Below are 16109 nucleotides of genomic sequence, written 5' to 3'. Positions count from 1 at the left end.
CAATGATGGAGTCCCTTCCCCTCCCCCTCCCCAACCTATACTGTACCTCTCAGGCTTTCACGATTACGGGTTTTACTCTGCGCCCAGTGACCAGAGGGGGGCGCCCTGCTCCTTTGCGGACTATGGCTCCCTGGGGCCCCAGGCGGCTCAGATGCTGCACAGTGAGCATGCCACCTCCGCCTGCAACTCCCCCCTCCAGCACCTGCACAGCCCGGATCAGTTTAAGAGCCCAGGTTTGTATGTGCATCTCTCTCATCCACCGTCTGGACTGTTCAGTTTGACTCATGAAGTTTCCTCCATACAGATGATCTATGCAGTTTTTTGGTTGACTTTTATTTTTGGTCTTTGACGAGGAAAGAAATAAATGCGAAAATGTCTTGCCAGCAATGCATTGCATGTTTATTCCTTCTTTTTTATTTTTAATGTAACTTTTTATGTTTATTTGTGAAGTTTGTTCCATGCCCCTGCTTGCTCCAAGGGGAGGACATGTATGTTTTCCTCCGTACACAGAGCATGGGAGGTAGGGGACTGGACTACAATGTCCTCTGTGAGAAAGCTCTCATTTACTTTTCTTATGTCCCCATCCACCCAATTCAACCACCTGGACTTTTGAACCTTTTTGATTTCAACATTTGAATGAGAGTGAAAGACTGACTGACTGGGAGAGTGAAAGGGTTAGTCAGTGAAAGGGTTAGCCAGTGAAAGGGTTAGCCAGTGAAAGGGTTAGCCAGTGAAAGGGTTAGCCAGTGAAAGGGTTAGCCAGTGAAAGGGTTAGTCAGTGAAAGGGTTAGTCAGTGAAAGGTTTAGTCAGTGAAAGGGTTAGCCAGTGAAAAGGGTTAGCCAGTGAAAGGGTTTTAGCCAGTGAAAGGGTTAGCCAGTGAAAGGGTTAGTCAGTGAAAGGGTTAGCCAGTGAAAAGGGTTAGTCAGTGAAAGGGTTAGTCAGTGAAAGGGTTAGCCAGTGAAAGGGTTAGCCAGTGAAAGGGTTAGCCAGTGAAAGGGGTTAGCCAGTGAAAGGGTTAGCCAGTGAAAGGGTTAGTCAGTGAAAGGGTTAGCCAGTGAAAGGGTTAGCCAGTGAAGGGTTAGTCAGTGAGAGTGTATTGGAAATAATTGAGTGATGGATAATTGTTTTGCGAACAACTAGGCAATCAGAAGACATGTTTTGTGTATAGATTATAGTAACATTACATCCTAGTGCAGTCATATGCATAATTTAGCTATTACATTACAAGTGGCATGTTTCAGTATGATACCAGTGTGTGCTTTTTGCATAAGCGCTGACATTTACCTTTGCAATTTGGTGTGTCTTTCCCAAGGTTGTGTTCTTTACATAGTGGAAACTATATGTTGCATCCAATAAGTCAATGGAAAGCAATTGTGTTTCTATGCCATTTCCTCTACAAAAAATACGTAGCTATAACAATTTAATTTCAATTGATTACCCTCATTTTAAACCACATTCAGGGTCAGCATGTGCTATTCGTTTGGTCATAGGTTTGTTCCTGATAAAACTGACAAGAGATGTAATTTCACTAAATTGCATTTCATATTTTGAGGAGTAAGTGTACATGAAGAAAATGTTGTGAGAAGTGTTCCTTATTGACCCCAGCTCAGGGGATGTCAGGCAGAGAGCTGTAGATGTGATTTGATGGTGTTGATCTGATCCACAGTAGATATGCTGGACTCACTGTATGTTCTTGTTGTATCGCTCTTCAAACAATCTTACTAACAGTGAAACAGATGATATCACTGAAGATATGCTAAACTTCCTGGGGAGTTTGACTACTGGTGTGGCTCTCTCATGACCAGATCTTATCCTCCCGTCCAGATGAAATGGCCATGTAGACTAGAGACAGTAATGATGTCTGCTGATGATGATGACCCAACCAGACTGACTAATGGTGCCGTCACTGCTCTGTAGAGTCCTACTCTATTGTACCAATGGTGGAGTGGAGGAGTGGTGACCAGCAGGCAGCGGCAGGTGTTGAGGCCCCCCGCAGTCCGTCCCTGTACTCCTCACTAGTCCTGCCTCATTGGCTTTGGCAGCAGACAGGAAAAGACATCTTTAGGCCCCGTGCTTTACAGCGAGGATTACACAGATCTCCTGGTTTGGAGGCCGGCCCATTCTGGGTGGAGATTTGTCTGCCTGCATGACTCATTGGGATGGATCCCTTCAGGTTTGAGCACTCCACTGTCTGTCTGTGTCCTAGGGCTTCACAGGAAGATGGCAGGACTGCAGGCCTATAGCCACCTCTCCATTTACACACAGAGTGGTGATAAGTGGGCTTTGTTTACACACACAGCTGTAGAGAAGAGAGGGTCTACATCTAAACGCCAATGTGCTGAATGTGGGGAATTGTATAGTGTGTTGATTCTTTCTTTTTTCTGTGCTTGGCTGTAGAAGAGGAAGTGTTTTGTGTCTTTCCTCATTTGGTAAAGGGCCATTGTGAATGGCTCCTCCTGGTTTTGTAATGATGCCCTGTGGGTAAATGTAGGGAAGCTGAGACAGACGCCCAGCCACGAGGAAATGAGAAAATTAGAACTGCCAGTCTGAATAGAAATGCTTTCATGGCAAATGTTAATTGTAAACCACCTCCACCCCTGTTTACCTTAAAGAGAATGCTTCCGCTGTAGCCCCAAGTGCTTTCAGACTGTGAATACATTGATGTATTTTAAAGTGCAACTCAATAGACGTGATCACACCAGTCAAACTACAGTCTACAAACTGCTTCAGTTATTAAGACCCAATTATAGGACATAAAGCATAGCCATATGATACTACAGTGGATAAACATCATCGTATTGACCTCCTGCTTTGTCATTGCTCAGATACTTAAGCCCAAATTATGTATTTTTCTGGGGAATGTTTGTTCATATCTACCCACCCCAGTCTCACAGACACAGTCGTATCTACAAATATCACCAGGTTTGCTTTTTTGTTGAACCTACTTTTTCAGAGTTAATGTTATTTTTGCTGAAAATAGGAAAGCAGGGTAGGCATAGAATTACATTTGTATCAGCACCTTTCTCCCTTATCCACACAAACACTTTGTCAGAGCAGAAACGACATACAAAGTGACATGAATAAGACCCCAGCGAGTGGAGTTGGTGCGGAACAGATGAGTCACCTGTGTCTTTAAAAATGCTGTGTAATCAAAGGCTGGCTCGTTAAATTAGCATGGGCGCCGCTAAGCCACCAGTCAACCCCAATAAGTGTAACTCATGTTTTGCTATTAAACTTAATGACTGAGGCCATGTAGCCCCGAGGTTTAAGGAAAAGCATCAATCCTGTTTCCCATCGAGGTGCGGTGCTGTGCGCCGTTCAATAGAATCCAGTAATTATAAGAAATTAGAATTACCGTTTAAACTGAAAATAGCTGTAATTGCTTAATAAGCAAGTCTATTAAGTGCTGTTCCATACAGACCAGAGCCGTGAGGCCAGCCATAGGAATGGCTCCCTCAGTAGATCTCTATGCTCTGGGACAGGTTCTCATTTTACATTTAGGAAGAAACCCACTGTAGGAGGGATTTTGTGCTCCTCACAGAGTTAGTATAGATAAAGTGATGTGCCACAACTTCTGAAGGACTATAGCATCTGATAAGGGTGTGTGTTTTGCATTTCAATAGCATCTAAAGCTTGTTTTTAAGTGCCATGCAAGGCATCCCTGTACAGTACAGATCTTATTAGCCTCATGAGCTCAAAATATAGCATCATGTTTATATTTCTATATTAAACTCCAAACACATAGCCTACAGATCAACTTTCCATTTTTGTAGGAGATATGCCACAGTCAAGAGAGCCTCAGAACTCTACAGAGTGTTTCTCTTTTCCTTTTAATTTAATTTCTGCATTTATTTTCATGGTTTATTTCTCAATGGGGGTGAGATGGAGGGTTATGTGAATCAGGCAGCAGGGGAGATTGAAGTGGTGTAGCAGTTATACTGTTTTAAGACATCACTGTGCCTTCTCCCCCCCACGGCTTAGTTTTATATCGCCAGTGTTATTGGCCATCGCTGGGCGCCTGGGTTTTCAAAAGGCCTTTTTATTAGTCAGACTCTCTCCTAGCCACAGGGCATAGGTTAGAGGTCACACAGAGCGGTGTACCTGTGGATGAACTCAGGGCAAGCTTTTATATTTTTTTTGTGTCCTTTGCTTTCTTGCTGGAGTGGAATTTTTAACAAACATAATCAGAACTCTTTCTGCAGTTTACTGAAGTCCTGAAGTCAGGAAATGGCCAGGCCAAATATCAATGGAATAGATATATTGTAGATGCAATGAAGATAAGATGCAATGAAAGAAAAAAGTGTCTATGTACATTGGTATGTATAGTCCAATCTGTTTTTTATCTAATCGGTCAAATGAAAAAACATCAACTGGTGTTATACCTGCATGAGTATAGAATCCAAAGCAACTAAGCTGCCCCCTTAACTATATGGCACCTCTTGAATATTATAATAATGACCAATAAAATGAACACTTGTCCACAACATACATAACTACACCTTAATAGTTGGTAGCATGGTCCAAGTATCTCTGGTGGTCTGCTTACAGTTTATATTGTGCATGATTGTGGTGTGAGTGTTATCACTGTATAGTATACGTAGCGTGTAGATATCTCTAGAATATCATACTGGATTCATCTTTTACATTGCTCTTGCCACCTCAAGCCTGCAACATTTCTTCTGTCAATCCCCAACAAAATTCATGCAGTTTACGTGCAAACAGGCCTCAAATGGCATTACCAATTACTCACTAATGTGTGTTATGTTTAATTATAGTATTGATTAATATACCTCTTCCCAGACATATGAGTTCAGTCATGTATTCTTGGATGTGAATGTCTATATTGTGGAAGAATGACCCAGAATGAACTAGCTACATATAAGTTATCACCTGTGCTCTGTGAAGGACCGCGGTGGAACTGAATTGTTGCCCCCCTGCTGTGCTCTGTGTACAGGGGGAAACCCAGCTCGTCCTGGAGGCTTCCCAGGTGCCAACAGCCCAGGGCCTGTAGCCGACCTGTACGGCCCTGGAGGCCAGGACTCCAATGTGGCTAACTACATCAGTGCTGCTAGCCCCCAGGCTGGCTCCGGCTTCGGCCACAGTATCGCAGTGAGTACAGTACACCTTCTCTGTCCACTGACCGTTCTGTCTGTCTGTCTGTCTAGCCCGCACGTGTCAATCATTCCATGGAGGGCCAAGTGTCTTCGGGTTTTCGCTCCTCCCTTGTACTTGATTGATGAATGAAGGTCACTGATTAGTAAGGAACACCCTTCACCTGGTTGTCTAGGTCTTAATTGAAAGGAAAAAACAAAAACCAGTAGACAATAAGCCCTCCAAGGAATGAGTTTGACACCCCTGGTCTAGCCGATTAGACTTCTGTCCTTATACAGTGCATTTGAAAAGTATTCTGACACCTTGACTTTTTCCACATTTTATTACGTTACAGCCTTATTCTAAAATTGATTAAAAATAGATATTTCCCTCATCTATCCACACACAATAACCCATAATGACAAAGCAAAAACTGTTTTTTAGATTTTTAAAATTTTAAACTGAAATATCACATTTACATAAGTACTCAGACCCTTTATTCAGTACTTTGTTGAAGCATCTTTGGCAGCGATTACAACATCAAGTATTCTTGAGTATGACTCTGCAAGCTTAGTACACCTGTATTTGGGGAGTTTATCCCATTCTTCTCTGCAGATCCTCTCAAGCTCTGTTAGGTTGGATGGGGAGCATTTTCAGGTTTCTCCAGAGATGTTCGATCGGGTTCAAGTCTGGGCTCTGGCTGGGCCACTCAAGGACATTCAGAGACTTGTCCCGAAGCCACTCCTGCATTATCTTGGCCGTGTGCTTAGGGTCGTTGTGCTGTTGGAAGGTGAAACTTCGCCCCAGTCTGAGGTCCTGAGTGTTCTGGAGAAGGTTTTCATTAAGGATCTCTCTGTACTTTGCTCCATTCATCTTTCCCTCGAACTTGCCTAGTCTCCCAGTCCCTGCCGCTAAAAAACATCCCCACAGCATGATGCTGCCACCACCGTGCTTCACCGATGGAAACAGGATGCACCTGAGCTCAATTTCGATTCTCAATGCAATGGGTCTGAATAAGATATTTAAATTCTTTATTTTTTATAAATTAACAAAAAAATCTAAAACCCTGTTTTCCCTTTGTCATTATGGGGTATTGTATGTAGATTGATTATTATTATTCATTTAATCCATTAAATAAGGCTGTAAAGTAACAGAATTTGGAAAAAGTCAAGGGGTCTGAATACTTTCCAAATGCACTGTACATAATGTATGTGTGTGTTAGTGTTACAAGGAGGCAATGCATACTGCACTCCCTCTCTACTTGTGACTGGGTTCACCACTAACTACACTTCAGAGGTGTATGAAGTGTTGTGTCAATCAAACTTTTAAAAAGATCGAATGAGATTTGACTGAATCAATCAGTTGGTGAAGTTCACAGGGCTGGTGTGTTGTCCTGTCAACAATATCAGACTTTTATAAAAATAAAACAATGCAGAAAACAATTGAGGAAGAGACTGTTATAATTAGAGGGAATTAGCAAATTGCCAACATTGTATCAATCAAGTGAAACTGAAACATGATATCCCATCAAAAGCACAATGTTGCAGAAAAATACATTTAATTGGCATTTTTTCTGGCAGAGCACAGCTTTCCTTATTGGTTGTCAGCTGTGCCATGTCTGATTGGTTGAATCTTTGTCAGTCTCAATTTAGGAAGAAAGACCATGTTTGTTATAGAATTTACTGAAGGACTGAAGTTCACTTACACACACACTATGAAACCATTTAATTTGCTCAATGTTAAATCTTGTTACTGACCTGTCTCTGCTAAATTGGCACTGCCAAAGTTTCTGCATTCTCTTGAGTTTGTATCCCTCGCTGCCAGTCACCTGTCTCTTTAAACACTGTGAACTTGTTCAACCTGACACCAGCTTGTTAGTGTCTCCTAGTTTACGCGCGTCAGAAAGAGAGTGGAAATGTCAGGAGTTGTTTTCTGGATTTTAGTTTCGGATGTATTCTCTGGGAATTAACTGCTTCAGAAAGACTTAGGACTCTGAGGACTAAGGAAAACAGTAATCATGAAAGTATAAAAGGAACGTAGGCCCATTGAACAAGATTAATTGCAGAAAATTCTTTAAAACACTGTTAGAAGGGATTTTTTAAATTGCCTGCTTGCGCCCATTGTTTTGGGTTTTGTTTTAACCTTTGCCGTTTGTATCCATAGTCTAGCTGACCCAGATAAAGGTTGACAGTGCTTTCAATCAATTTGGATTGATCGTATTGCACATGGGATTCAACTTTTGTTGTGAAGATGAGAATATTTTCATTGTCTAAACACTGGTGAAAAGAAGGCCCTTTAACAATGTTAAATTGTATTTCGACAGTACATTTGAAGGGAGATATGATATATTTGATGCAGATATACTTTTTTTACACAAGAAAAAAGGGTTGTGAAATGTGTTTTTAATTTTTACTTCAGTTGTACTAAATTCCATTCAACCTAATCCACCTTAAAATGACTCAATGATTCGAACAGAGTGAAATGAACCAGTGAAGTGCCGTGGCAACCTTCAGTGTGCAGGCAGATGAAGTCTCTATCCACAACATTAAGAAGGGAAATGATTCAGAACTAAAATGCAGTTTTTAAATCAATTTCTATGTTACATGCAGCCAAAATTATCACATATTGGAACTTGACAGGTTACAACCTCATGGATGACTTCAGTCACTTTGACTTGCCACACGATCTCCCAGTTTGGTGTAATAGCACTGACTAGAGAGACGTCAGACGATGTCAATGCTAGAACAGTTCCTGTGTCATAACCAATAATAGATTGGGCTCATGCTCATTTGTCCCCTTGAATTTGAATTGAACAAGATGACAAAGAAAATGAATGGCTAATGAACATTTTAGATATTTTTTGGTGTGTGTTTCATTGAAGCGTTTATTTAAACCGACACTTCCTTAACTTGTCACAGACACAATAGACAGATGAGAAGCTAGATAACTGGCTCAGTTAAAAGAAAAGACTCATTGATGTTCTGTTGATTCTGCTCTCTAAGAATGCTGTGTCAGTGTCTCAGTTCACTGATATGGTTCAGACAATGTGGTTGATTGGCATTATGCAGAATGACTTCGAACACAATGGGGAGACGCTGCAGAACGGGTTGATCATTATGGAAGATTTTGTATGACGATGCTAAGTAGCTTTTGCATGAATTTAATTTTAATTGATTAATATTGTTTATGTTGGCATGAATGAGTATACGTATGTAAAAAGTGAAATCTTATGTCCCTCACAGGTCCTTAGGCCCTGTGCAGTAGTTGGCTGGGCTGGCCCCTATGGCCTTTACTGTGTTGAGGGATTGTAGTTCTTCTCTTCAAAACGCATTGCACTTGAATTTGCCTCTATTCACCCTCTTATCAAGCGCTCCCTTTGTTTTGTCTCTATTTTCCTAATGATGCATTTGATATATTTTCTTTCAATCACCCTTGTAGCTTTTTACTCAGTTCAAGCTCTCTTCCATCTGTTCATTAGAATGAACTGAATCATTTAGAAGATGTGAACATTCTGTCACCATGTGTAATTGACCTCCAGTAGTTGTGGGGTTTTGAAGATCAGTGAATAACAGTGTAAACACCCTCACTGAGTAAGACATAAGTCCACTGGAATCTGTCAAATGCTACAAGGGACAGTTTCTTCCCCCTAAGAATAAAAAAACAGATTTGATTTATGATGATTGTCTGTTGCTTTAGTGATCAAAATGATGAACAGGAACAGAGAATACCCATTCATGCTAGCGGAACAAATGGATACAATACAATGTACTCACTCTTTTTTTCCTTGAAATGCATACTGACAAAGGTACTAACTGTATACTTTTAGGGCCCGTTGATTGCGACAGCTTTTACAAATGGATACCATTGAACAGGTGTTCGGTTGCCATCTTATTGGAGGTATTATATTCCATTTATATTGTTTAGCAGTCTTTTCTGTAGATTTACCTCTACTCTGTTACTCCAATTCCACCTCTCCTTTCTTCTGTTAAAATGCATACAGTAACCCTCTATTTCACCTCACCATCCTACAAACTTGTACAGGTACAGAAACACGCTTTTTTAATATGTCTAATAAGCTAAATGCATGCAATGGCAAATTACTACAAGTCCATGCTTTTACAAAACAACATGATTAAGCTTTGGTTGTGGAACTTGTCCTCCCTGATTGACTGTATCCACTAATCCTATAGGCCTACATAAATGGAATAACAATAATGATGTTCTTGGATTAATTGACTGTGTACTGTTGCTTTCTCTGGTTTGCATTAATGGCAGATGATTGGGTTTGTTCTCCATTCACTTTTATTGTACAGTACAGTTTGTAATCTGGGAGGGAAACATGCAAGGCAACTAGTATTTTGTCCTTACTGCCCACCCAAATATTCCAAAACATGTTAGGGACTTAACACTTTTGAAGCCTGGTCTGTCTACATACAATATATCACTCAGACCAATGTGTCAAATAAAGCACGCACATGACATGTCAAATTCAGTGTAATGCCTATTGCCTGTGGTTGACGTTGTTGGTTAGGGAGTCATCTGAAGGTAATAGCCAATGTTCCAGTTATGAAACTCACTAATATAATTGAACACACTCAATTAGCACTCTCCTTAACTCTGATGCTGTTCAAAGTGCATGAGGCAAGAGAAAGCAACAGTAATAGATGCAGTCTGTGTACACTGGAATTCTGGGAGAATGAGTTCCTGATAGCTGTGCTTGTGATGACCTCACTATAGTAGAATGCAGTTGTGGTCTCTCATGCGTGTGTGGTTGTGTGTATATACTGAATATGCCTCACTGACTCACGCATATTGTTAGTATAGTAGCAAACAACGTATTGTTATACGAGGCTCATGTTGTTTTCTTAGTACGCTAGGTTATGGTGAAGCTTAGGTGCTCATGTTTTGTGCTATTGAAATGTACATGCTCCTAATTGTTCCACTGCATCTGTGTTATTCAGCAGAGTCTATCTGGTGGTCCAGGGAAGACAGACCGAACCTTCTAATTGGCTCTGTGTACAGGTGATGTCATCCAACTTCAAGCACTACAGCATCACCCAGGAGAAATGGTGGAACCACATTAAAAAAATCATCTCAGAAAGAAAAGAAAACTGCTGTACCATAATCCAAACCTGTAACCTGACAACCTGGTTTGTTATGACATTTCTTGATGATTTCATTCACTTTTTTCCTTCCTTTTATTAGTTGTTTGATTAGCTTTACAGAGAGGCATTTTGGTTTGATCCTAATTATTTGTGTCATTTTTAGATTTTCTCTTGTAGTGTATGTAAATGGATATGCTTCTCTCTTCGGGGGTCATAGTCGAGAATGTACGAAGTAATGTGTTCACATTTCGTACCAATTTGTTTAATCAAAAAAGATCAGAGCTTTAGGTGTCTTTTTGCACATAAAAGAAATCCAAAGTGGAAAGTCTTGGGGAAAAAACATCCATTTCATTTCAAATGAAAATTCGAGAGGGTAACTAACTAATAAATCTTAGTAGCTGTTTTTAATTATTGTGATGTCTCATTGTTAACCATAATTACCTATTTTTGGGCAATACAAAGAGGACTTCAATATTTTTATGGTCCTTTTTTACAAGTGTTGTTTTGTTGTTTAGAAAAAAATATGTATACTATAAAACATTTCATATAAATACATTGTGAATTCAAAGACTTAAGAAAAAGAAATGTAACTGTAAATACTATTCCAGTCATTGCATATAACCAACTCGATGAGAGAATAGCATATTTTTGTGATGGTGTGTCAAAGAAATGTTCTAGCGTGTGAATAGAAAAAAAAGCTCTAAACAAATACTATTATCCTTTACTGCTCAGAGACAGTGACTACCCCAGTGATGGACACAACATATTTGAACACTGATGGCTTGCTCTGTAAATACTCAAGCTGAATAACTTTACAAGTGTCAAACCAGTGCATTTACAAGTGGTGAGTTCAGCGCACAGTTTTAAAAGGGATAAAAGATCATTGGTATCTTTTGTCTAACCAAGTGTTATTTAAGAGATCAATATTATTTGAGTGATCATTTAATCCAAAACACACTGTACTTAGTGTTGAAGAATAGAACTTGAGCCTAAGCATTTTACAGTACTCTGCGCATCCAGACACTTTTATACTCCTGAGAGAAAAACTCAACTTGTTGTTTTGTTGTTTGTTTCCTCCTGCTTGTTCCTCTTAAGTTTGGGACTCCATCAGTTCTCTTTTGAATGAATTAGGAAGGGAAACATTTTGATACCATACCTCAGCCCTGTGAGTTATACCTTGGAATCGTTGAGAGGTTTAATTTATTTTAGTGGCAAATAGATTAAAAACATTGAATGGAAAAAAAATGTATAAATCATTGCACTGTGAGCAGTAAAGAAAGAACAGGCCATTTCCTATTTGCACATGTATATGTTGGCTATTTAAAATGGTCCTGTCTCTGGGGTGAAGTATGAAGGATTATTGGATGTTGCTCCTCTCTAGAATAGGCATACACAAACAGCTTGGCAAATAGCAATTAACTGATTAATTACTACCAATGTGTTGTGGTCATGTCTTTGGATTTCATTGTATTGTGTAAGCCAACTTCTAATCTAAAATATTGATGCTATTTTAGATCCAGCCAATAGAAGACACTGAATAAATTATTCATCCTGGTAACCATAGCTGCTGCGCTAATTTCTTACACAGTATGTGTAGGGACAGGTTTTGCTCAATTATAGAGACATTTAACGACATGCTTTAAAGTGCAGTAAGATTTGTAAACATGATGATGGAATGAGTGGTGTATATTCTGATGTACTTTTCCTGCTGCAAATGTATTTGATAATTCATTTCACCTGATGTTTCATTTCATTAGCTCTTTGGTTCAGAACAACCAGGTGAAGGAAAATGCTGGATGCTTTTGAATGATGTGGAGATATGATCAAGTAATAATTTAAATGAGAAAACAGAAGAGAACCATTGTAATGTTCAAATGTAAAAGGAAAAAAGAAATACAAAACTTTAAAAAAAGAAAAAGATGCTTCTTCACTGATTTCAATTTTGAATCAGGGGATTTTATTGATATTTTTGTGGTTACTAATTGTAATATGATATTATTAAAATGTACTGTGCATCCATCGATTTCTCTCTTTCCATTCCCTTCCCTGTCACCACATACAATCTTTTGTTGATCATCCATGTATATCAATAGTGTGTATAAAAAAAATAGCAAAAAAACTAACAAATATTAACTTGTAACAGAGTGCTGTCTTTGATACCAGTGTAGTGGTCTATGCTCTTTGTCATTCTCTCTTTTTCTAGCTTTTTCCTCTCTCTGTCACATTCTCTTCCCCTCTCTCTCGCTCTCTTACTCTCCTCTATCTCCTTGTAATTAGTCATAGATGTTATGTAATTAAGATAATACTTGTAGTTATTAGTGGATTTATGACCAATAAGGATAGAACTTTCTCTTATTATCAAAAGTTTGACATACATTTGCAAACAGTTATTTTAATAGCAGTTCCATGTCATTTGTTCCTCGTATGTCTTTGTGTGTGTGTGTGCTTTACCGATCTCACATGGTTTCAACTAACCAAAGCTCTCATAGAAGAATTATAGAGAATCAAATTGCTGTAAGATGAAATTTTAAACAAGGCATTATTTGGATCCCCTCCCTTGAATGTTTAAAAGGGGTGTGTCATACTACCTTAAATGTTAACGCTAGATATGCAAAATGTTTATTTTTGATTACTTTTTAAGAGGGACACAAGCTATAATTAGGAAAAAGATTTTATGTGAAAGCAAAAAAAAAAAATATTTTTAGAAAGTTCTAACATATTAATGATGATTACTACAATAATAATAATAATATTAATAATCATAACACTACTAATAATAATAAACTGTAATATCTTTTAATGTTTTTACACTATATCCCAGATGCCTGTATGGCTCTGCTATTTTTGGATACCACTCTGTTTTTGAAATGTTTCTGCCTTTCATTTTACTCATAAAAACATACTTTTTGTGAATACTTTTTTAGTCCCTGAAAACCAGTGCTTTATTCTAATCAAAGTTAGGTTTATGTTGTCTGTTAATGTTGTTCTCACAGATCTACACAGACATGCTTATTACGTCACAAGCTTTGTAAAGAATTTGAGGTCATCTAGCTTTTAGATGCCATTACATACTTGGAGCAAAGATGACACAGAATGAATCTTTCTAATGATTGTTTCTTAACTAGTGAAGGGGGTCAACACGGCATAAACTTGAGATACTCCTGAAGATTGTCTTCAATTAGTTCACCTGTTGTTGAATGTCTTCAAACAGTATTTCAGTTGGTTAGTAAAACTAATGTGTATAGCAAGGGGGGGGGGGGGGTTACAATTGGGGATGTACATGTAAGCTTAGATATCCATGTATTTTCTCACTCGTAATAGTTTGCAGCACTTGAATATATGTATATATTTCGACCTTTGTCAAGGATTTAGTTAATTGGACGACAGAGAAAGTCAAATATTATGGGTGAATTCAATTAGACTTATACAGGAGTTGATAATAAAATAGTATTTCTTAGTGTAATCAGTTCATAGATGTACTGTCCATAACAACATGTTCACAAACAACATGTTCACAAAGAAATGAAATGTATGTGGAATTGGCAGGATGAAATCAGCAGTACATGGCCCTACATAAAGGTCTTTAGCAGTTGGATTGAATAGATATGAGTAGCATATACTTACTATAGCCTATGATACCATTTCAATGCCTTGACGATCTTAGTCTATAGTAGACACCTCCTTTGATTAAAGTAAAGGCTGGTCATCCCATTTAAATAGCTCATTCCCCTTTGATCTGTGTTCAATATTAGCTTGGACTTTAAGGTAGCATGCCTCTGTTGCTGTAATTTTCTTTTTCATTGACAGCAGTTTACAGCTGATGAATGTTACACATCTTACTATACTAACAAATCCATTGGAAAAATGTTGGTTTGAGAAAAAATCTAAAAGGGGAAAAAAACGACCTGGAAGGTGTTGATATTTGGAGTGTACTACCGTGTTCATTTAAACTTGAATCTTGAGGCAAGTGCTAGGTAATGGCCAATCATTTCATGCCATCATCCATGAATCACCATCTCCCCCATGTTCATTAGTCTGTGTACAGTACATACATGTTATGTGTCTGACCTGTATATCCTTCATGTGAACATGTTTGACTAGATGAGAATAGTGATCCCTCTGTATTCTAGACACAGCAAAGCCCTATCTCCCTTGGGTTTGTATAACTTAGTAGCCAACACTGTTTTCATCCCTCGCTGTCAAAAGAGTCAACGTTATGGTGAGCTAGTGTGCTCAGTTGGCATTGCATTGTCTTCAAAATTCAAAATAGACCTTGTTCAGTGGTCTGGCATAGGTAATACATTATGAATGACTGTTAACCAATAAGTGAAACATCCTCTGGTATAGTTTGGATACTCTTAACGTGTGTGGATCAGAGTGCACGGTTGTTATTCCAATCTGTAGTAACGTATGAGGAAAAGTGAGCAGTCTTCTATGACTCCACAGCATAATGAGGCTATTGTCCTGCCATGTAACATCCACTGTTTTCCAGTGTGGAGGAGCAGCCTTCCACTGAGCTATCCTCACTAATTTGCTGTCTGCTCCTGATTTGCCTTGCCCATTCCTAACACTTGCCCATTTTTTAACGTTAACAGACTTTTTACGGCGAGAGACTGACAGAACTGACTGACGTCTGAAAGCATCTTTCAGGTCTTCTTGTATGGCTTGCTCAAGCCCTATTGTAACATAAACTCAAATGGATGGGGGTCTCTCACATCTCAGATGTGGAAAGTATAATTTTATATTTGTATTTTCAAATAATAATAATGATGAAAAAAATGTTTGTGAAAGGTTTCCATCCTCTACTGTGGTCCAGAAATCGATGTGTCTGTCTGGAAAAAAAAATAAAAAAAATAAACTGTTTTATTCCTTGTTTTCATTATTATTTTTGATTTGCTTAACTGTTGTAATAATATTGTATTATTCATTTTGTCTGTCCTATTAAATTTCATGTTCTCTCAATATTCAAATCATTTCAACATTCTCATATTAAATGCAGCATTTAAGGAATTATACAATCATGCATGTACATTTTTGCCTAGTTTTGTACAGAATCAGACAAAACTATTTTTGTCCACAGTATTTTATTACTATTTTACTACAACTACATTTGAATAGTTTTTCATAATAATAAGTATGACCATGGATATCCATCAATGGACATCAACTTCTTTCCGTCATGCTAGTGTGTTCTTTTGGCATTGCATTTTTTTCTAAATTCTAACTGGACCATGTTCAGTGGTCTTGCATAGGTAATACATCATGGATAACTGTTAAAGGTCCAATGCTGCCATTTCTATCTCAATATCAAATAATTAAGAACCTTACTGTGATTGTTTTCAATTAAAATGGTCAAAACTAAACAAAAATAGCAAAGAGCAATTTTGAAAACTAGCAAATTGAAAACTAGCTGAAAGAGGTTTGGAACTCTCTTTCTTATTGGTCTATTTACTCATATACCGCCTGGTAATGTCACCAGGCAGGCCAAAACTCCAGAGATGCGGTAAAGGAGTCAATGGAAGCACACATTCCATTGACCAGATTTTAACACATTCAACAAATCTGATCTGACAAAGTGGATATTTGTAAAATCCGTCATGATTTATGTATTGTAACAGGCCCACAATGTGTTTACTAAAGTCCAATTTGGATATACAGTTAATTCGGAAAGTATTCAGAACCCTTGACTTTTTCCACATTTTGTTACGTTACAGCCTTATTCTAAAATGTATTAAATCGTTTTTTCCCCTCCTCAATCTACACACAATACCCCATAATGACAAAGCAAAAACAGGTTTTTAGAAATTTTAGCAAATATATGAAGGGGGGAAAAAAAAAAAGAAATATCACATTTACAGACCCTTTAATCAGTACTTTGTTGAAGCACCTTTGGAAACAAATAGAGCCTCAAG

At 38.4% G+C, this 16109-nt stretch overlaps 1 protein-coding gene across 1 annotated transcript in view; it reads left to right on the top strand.

The window, feature by feature from the left end:
* Positions 1 to 15060, top strand: part of LOC111980857 (RNA-binding protein Musashi homolog 2) — a 413930-nt gene extending 398870 nt beyond the window's left edge. Inside the window, exons 14-16 of the mRNA XM_070449471.1 lie at positions 54 to 233; positions 4956 to 5110; positions 10054 to 15060. Coding sequence (XP_070305572.1) covers positions 54 to 233; positions 4956 to 5110; positions 10054 to 10098 — 380 coding nt within the window. The 3' untranslated portion in view covers positions 10099 to 15060. The remainder of the gene's footprint in view (positions 1 to 53; positions 234 to 4955; positions 5111 to 10053) is intronic.
* The last annotated feature ends 1049 nt before the right edge of the window (positions 15061 to 16109 follow it).

This window comes from Salvelinus sp. IW2-2015, linkage group LG20, assembly GCF_002910315.2.
Source record: "Salvelinus sp. IW2-2015 linkage group LG20, ASM291031v2, whole genome shotgun sequence".
Lineage (NCBI taxonomy): Eukaryota > Metazoa > Chordata > Actinopteri > Salmoniformes > Salmonidae > Salvelinus > Salvelinus sp. IW2-2015.
This window is presented reverse-complemented; position numbering and strand designations above follow the sequence as displayed.